The 6,949-nt window shown below is 42.0% G+C and overlaps 1 protein-coding gene across 1 annotated transcript; it reads left to right on the forward strand.

The window, feature by feature from the left end:
• The first annotated feature begins 208 nt into the window (after positions 1–208).
• Positions 209–2,925, forward strand: uts2r3 (urotensin-2 receptor 3). The gene is made up of 2 exons (XM_079560915.1): positions 209–230; positions 1,659–2,925. Exon 2 carries the CDS (start codon positions 1,695–1,697, stop codon positions 2,823–2,825), a length of 1,131 nt encoding a protein of 376 aa, XP_079417041.1. The 5' UTR covers positions 209–230; positions 1,659–1,694; the 3' UTR covers positions 2,826–2,925.
• The last annotated feature ends 4,024 nt before the right edge of the window (positions 2,926–6,949 follow it).

Raw genomic sequence — 6,949 nt, forward strand, 5'->3', positions numbered from 1 at the left:
TCATCCCACCCCCTTCACTCACTCTCACTCTGACCGAGGACCCAAGCACATCAAAGACTGAAGCAGAACTGGACAAGACAACTACCACATCCTCCAGTTGGGACGCTCCCGTCGCTCCAGCTCTCACTGAAGGAGACACCAAAACTATGAGCCTAATCTCTGCCACTTTTTAACCATGGAAAAAAACATTTCACATCTGAACGTATTTTCTGGGACTACGCTTGTTTAAGGTAAGACATTTTCTACACAGACCACAGACTCACAAGCGGCATTTATGAGACAAATTAGAAATGGTCTTTATGGGGTAATAACAAAGGCAGGGACAAATCCAAGCTTTCTCTATTTAACTAGTAATAATAACAATAAATATATCTATACTTGACGTACAGTACACTGTTTTAGTGTTGCATATGTGTTCTTTAGAAACCACAAAGATGGACTTAAAGACGGTAATCTCCTACTGAGAATATGATGTAGTAGTTATTTGTGGCGTGCCAAATATACAGTGGCGCAGTGCACCACAGGGGTTTGGGCCGCGGGTCCACAGTTCGACTGCGGCTCTTAACCCTGAACACTTGGGTCACCATGTGTCTCACTCGGGACTCCCCACGGGCACTTTGAAGTCCCCCAGGGCTAGGTTTCCCCACAAACGCCTCTATCAGACTTTAGACTCTGTTAAGAGACTCTAGATCTGTGGTCGCCAGACACACCTCGCTTGGTCTGAAAGAAGGACAAGATCTAATATATTTATGTGTATATATCAGCCACTAAGATCATAAGCTCTACTGCAGCAACACAATGATCATTTATTAAAAAAGTCAAAATATGTGAGTCGCGTACTGACATTTAGACCCAAGGTTTTCATTTCCCTGCCCCAGTACATAATATATTCGCACCCCTTTCGAAATATTTCAATGAATGTTCTATTACCATACAATTTACTTGAAATTTAAAACAATTTAACAATGCACTTAATTGAAAACAGAAGGATATAGGCTGCATTTTTATTTTAGGATCCCATAGAGAGACAAACAATATGATTATAAGAACTGCTCTATGACTTATATGTCAAGGATCCAACTAGGGGACTATGTTTAAATGCAATCATTACATTTTAGATGCAGTCAGTCTGGAGCCAGTTGACATTACACTGTCAAAAGTTGGTTAAGTCACTTTAATTTCATGTAATTTAGACAAAATGTATTATTGTTCAGATAAAGACCATAGAAAGAAAGAAAAAAGTGTGAATCCTCTGACTTTGAAAATGTAAGGATGTCTTCTTTAAACTAAGACGGCCTCAACAGCTCCCAGAGACCATATAAAACATAAAAAACGTGCCAACCAGAACAGGCTCATGCCAGACATAAACTAGCAGAGAGGTTTGCTGACATTTCATTTTCCCACATGTTTATATGACGTTATTTACTTTATCTGCTGTCACCATTTGCTGAGGCCTGAAAGCCAACCTGGTTTTTAAATGCTTGTTATCCTAAAACCTCTGTCAAACAAACAAAATCTACTGTAACCAAAATTATGCCAGGTATTACGTGGTTGACGCTAATAATGTATTTTGTGTTTCCATCCCACTTTCTCTCTTGTGACCTGATCCCTCGGCCCCATCTCTATCTGTTAAAACTATCCACTGTGTTTATGGACAGGCAGCCTGCATTTCCTTCAGCCTTAACTACTTCACTATGGATCTCACTGGCTCCATACCGCCGTCCCCAGACACTCTTTCTTTCTCCCCCAACATGTCCACGCCGTCCTCCTCTCCCTCCGTGTCTCCGTCCCCCAGCCTAGCCTCCACTGCCCTCTTCTGCTCTATCCTGTCGCTGTTGTCTCTTCTGGGCATCTTAGGAAACCTCTACACTCTGGTGCTGCTCCTGAGGCGCAGACGGGGCAGGAGGAGACACAGAGCTTCATGTTGCTTCATCAGGACTTCATTACCATGGTGTCTGTCCAGCTCCACATCCCCCACGTCATCTCCCGTGTCCTCGTCCACCGGGACGTCCTCTCTGTATCTGCAGGTGCTGAGCCTGGCCTGTGCTGACCTGCTGTACCTGTTCACTGCTCCCTTCATAGTGTACGACAGCTTGGCGTCTGGCTGGGCGTTTGGGGAGGTGGGCTGCCGTCTGCTTCTGAGTTTGGATCTGCTGACAATGCATGCCTCCATCTTCACACTCACAGCCATGAGTCTGGACCGTTACCGCGCAGTGGCCCACCCCCTGCACACCTCGTCCACAAACTCCTCTGGACTGTTGCGCGTAGCTCTGGCCTGGGGCCTGGCAGTGGCCCTCAGTCTGCCCATGATGATCACTCTGCACCTGGAGCAGGGCGGCGAGCAGGAGGGCCAGCTGTGTGTGCCTGCGTGGGACGAGCAGAGTTCTAAGGCCTATCTCAGCGTCCTCTTCTGCACCAGCATCCTGGGCCCCGGACTGGCCATCGGCGCTCTGTACGCCACTCTAGGACGGCTGTACTGGGTGTCTCAGACCAAACCATCCTGGGCCAGTGGGAGCAGTGCTTGCTCCCCAAGGGCTCCAAAGCCCAAAGTCCTTCTTCTCATCCTGGGCATTGTCCTGGCCTTCTGGGCCTGTTTCCTACCCTTCTGGGTGTGGCAGCTGCTGCCTCTTTACCAGCCCGACATGTTGAGGACTGTCCCAGTGGGAACTCAGGTGACTGTCAACCGCATCCTGACGAGCCTTACCTACGGAAACTCCTGCGTGAACCCGTTTTTCTACACACTGCTCACTGGCAAACGAAAACGCGCCAGACAAACACTAAATACAGTCAATACTCTCTGCCGCAAGAGCAGCCCGCCGCAGTAATGTGGCCCTGCCTCTCACAGCAATGTGGACAGTACTTATGCACCTACAGCGTCAGAAAATCCAAAACAAATGAGAGCACTTTTTATTATCAATCCTAAATGTACACTTTTGATCGATGTGTTTTGGAGATAAGACAATCACTGTATAATGTGAGTCTTTTTTTTCTTTTGTAAGAACCAGGTTTGCTGCGTCTCTTGCACACCTTAGTTACATTAAACAAAATTGAATACTTGTTTTAGACATTTTAAGATACATTTGTTAATATTATCAAATTAAATTATATTATGCAAGACAGGCCATTGCCAGTAAAAAGCTGAAGCACTTAAAAAGGCCAAATATAGGGCTAAGTTTATCATACATTTAAACACCTTGTCGAGAATATACTTTTGCATGTTGTATATTGTCTATAATGTCATAGGAAGCAGGTGTTGTTGAGTAAGGTTTTATAATGATTAAATCTGTTAATAAATCTGTATTTTATGAAGCCTTCAATAATTGTGTTGTTACATATTGAGAAACTATGCAACATGTCTGACAACAATAAGTCAGAGCTCACAGACAGGTGTGCGGATTAGTAATCGGAGCTGCCTTAACAGAAGAAATTTTCCACTGTAAAATATAAATATACAAAAAATAAAAGGTGGGGCATGTTGGAATTTTCCCAACATATTGCATAACGTGGTCTATTTGTATAACCGGGCAAAATCCAGGCATATTACAGTGCAAATTTAATTGGCACAGTAGTAAATCTGGAAAGGCCCCGGTTTAAAATGTTCGTGAGGACAGACTTTTGGGGGAATATTTCCAGCTGACTGGATCAGCAAATCTCATATTAGCAAATCACAGCGAGTCTAGCTAAAAAAAAACACTAAAGCAATTCAATATTTAGTTTTTAAAATGGTTCTTGTGTTTGTAAGTCTGGAGCAGCACCTTGTTTTCTGTCATGCCGTGATGTTAATATGGATAAAACTCGCCTACGGCCACAGGATTCGCCCAAAACATCAGGGTACTCGAGCCAAATGTTGGATATCGGACTCTTTCAAGATGTATTTTTGTGAGTTTGTGAAATCACAAATCTAGAGGAAATCTTATAGGACTAGGTTTTGACCTCAGATTTGCTTTAATAATCGTGTATTGATTTTGCTGATATTGTGATGTTTGTTTTATTCACAATTACAAACACATTTGACATATGATGTAAAAGCCATAGAAACATTTCAGTCATGTAATGTTATAAAGGGCCTCTCTGATCCAAGTGCTGGCTGTCAAAGTCAGTCCCTCAAGTTCTGATTAGTGCCAGTGACCCCTGGATGCACGCTTTAACCACTGACGCACTGGTTGGTGCGTTCTTCTATTTATTTGTGTTGGTGGCCATTCGCTGGTGTCTCTCGGTCTCCTGCAACCGCCTCAAAGACTGCACTGTGCCAGGCCTTCAGCTCTGTGACGCACATGAGCAAATATTGTTGTTTGACAGAGAAGTGTAAACACTAGGGATCAGGGGACAAAACTGACTGAGGGAGAGGGGTAAGAAGAGTCAGGAGTCCGGGACATAATCGCCACTTCCATGTAACTAGATGTTTCACGCCAAAATGACTTGCAATGGAATCAAAAATATAATTTTAGTGGCTGCAGTTATCTGGTCAGTACTGTATCTAGGGCTGTTACAATAAATACTATATCGACATATCGTTCAATAAAAAACAGATAGGCTTGATATTTATCGTCTGTACATTTTTTAGCATTCCCCCTACTCTTTATTTGTAAAACTTTGATTTTTAACTGAAGAAAATTGAGTTCATGCTTATTGCAGCTTGTCTGGTATTTTAGGATATGATTATGAACTTTTAGAACAAAACATTGTCACAGTATCTAGTATCGTTAGAGTCAATAATATCGTTTATCGCGATACTTTCATGCCTCAATATATCGAACTTCAAATTTGTTATCGTGACTAACTGTATCCATTGCAAACAGCAAGATGTCCAGTCTCCATGGGGTCTTTAATGTCTAAAACCTGCTATAACCATAGTTTAGAGGAGCAATTAATACTATTTCAGTCTTCTTTCAAATTCCCCTGGATATCTACAAGATGTGCACAGTTAACTGAACACTGATTTCTGAACATAATCATGATTGTCTTGTCAAGTAAGATATATAAATCGTTGATATGTTAACAGCAGAAATGTTCATAGTAATAGGAGCCTTTTAAGATCCAGCTCAAATATTATATTTTGGAACTAAAATCCTTATACTTTGTCCACATCTGCCCACTGCTTCAAACACATTCCAGATGAGCTCTGTATAAGTGCAATAGTAAGTGACAGATACAATAAAAAAGCAAACAAACCTATTACTTAATGAAGTAACAGATCCACTCTTTAAACGCTTAAATTACATGTAATGTTGCCTGCAAAATGACTCAGCCGTATTCATTTCCAGTCCTCAGGCTGTAAATGTTATTAAATTATTTCTCAAATAGTTATGAGGGCAACCAAAACACATAGAGGTCCATAAAACAGTGGGAGCTTTGGTAAGAAGTACTTCAGTATATTGTTTGACTGTGGTCTCCAGGCTGATTACACCAGTGATGGATTTCAAATTAAATGTGCTCTAATTATCCAGTTAAATAGTGAGCATTAACTTCTGCATTTATTTGTACTATACATTTAAAGGGGGAACAACAATATTGAAAAAAGACATTTGAAAATCCAAGAAACAGTGGGTCTACATTTGGTGTGACTTTATAAAAACGAAGTGAAGTGAGTAAACAAGTTTTTGGTAGATTCTTATATATTTGCTAAACATTTACAAGACTTTTATATTAAACATGATTAACAAATGATGAGTGGTTTGTAAATGCTTGTAAATAATAAATTGCTTTTAATAATAGTGTGTAGTTATTATATAAACGGTTTCGGAGAGAAAGAAACACAATACACATACCGAAAGCATTCGTCAAGGGAGAGGCGCACACTCGACTGAAACGCCATTATTTCTAAGCTGCACAATGCTTTAAAGTAGCATGTGTTTCCATTTACCTGGCCTGGCTATACCTCTGAAGGAGAACGTTCCCTTTGCAGTTATTATCCAAGGCCCAGCACAGCCACACCGCGGGGGGCACTTCTTCTGTGGACTTAATGCAAAATCCATCCACCTTTCAGACACTTGAAGCCCTCGCTGTACATTTGTACATTTTTATAGTATTTGTGTGACCGAAGAGTTGACTTTCAATACGTCTGAAAATGTGATCCCTTGGTGATTTTGGACCTAAGGGCCATTCCAAAGTGACAGAAGATGGAGAGCACAGTTGATGAAACACTTCCAAAAAAGACACCAAGCAGCAGTGGGCATATTAAAACATAGAAGGCTTGCTCAATTTTTAGGACTTTGTCAGTTTGGGGTGTCTAAAGGTCGTCACAGATGATGGATTGTTTCATAAACTTCAAAGGTTTAGTCCACCCTACGATTCTTATTTTACAGCCAGGCCAATCTGTAAACTTAGCTTAATGAAAACTTGAATTGTATTAAGTACACTTATTGCAATTCAGGCTTTGTAACGAGGGGAAGCAGCAGGACAAACATTTTGGTTTCGCAAAGTCATCTGTTGTACCTGAGGAATTCATAAATCCAGCACATGTCCATTTCCTGGAACCACCAAGCATCTTTCCATCCTGCTCCACTGGCCCCTCCTGCCCAGCCTTGTGATTGACCAGTGTTGAGGCTGGTGCAGGTGCCCCTCCCCTGGGCAGCCCACTCAGGAAAGCACCCTGCTGCTAAGGCGAGACGAGGCACCGTCCAGGCCAGAATCAAGCTGTGAGCTGCAGAAGAGGCTCCCGTTCTCATCCAGATATACACAAAAAGATTCCCTCTGCCTACTCCCTCTAAAACTCACTCTTTACATCTGTTTTCCCTCTACAATCGCACTCCTACAGTCTAGACTGCCCTTATGCAGCACCAGACCTTGATCGGAAGCAGTAAAGCTTTTAATTTAGACTATTACAAAATAAAAAGTTCAACTTTATGACCGTCACGCATGTTCTAACACGCTACTATCAAAACTGGTTGTAATTTCTGGTTTGACGGCAAACTGTGAAGCTACAGGCTCACAGTGTTCCTTTGTTGAG

The sequence above is a fragment of the Gobius niger genome, assembly GCF_951799975.1.
Source record: "Gobius niger genome assembly, chromosome: 8".
NCBI classification, from domain to species: domain Eukaryota; kingdom Metazoa; phylum Chordata; class Actinopteri; order Gobiiformes; family Gobiidae; genus Gobius; species Gobius niger.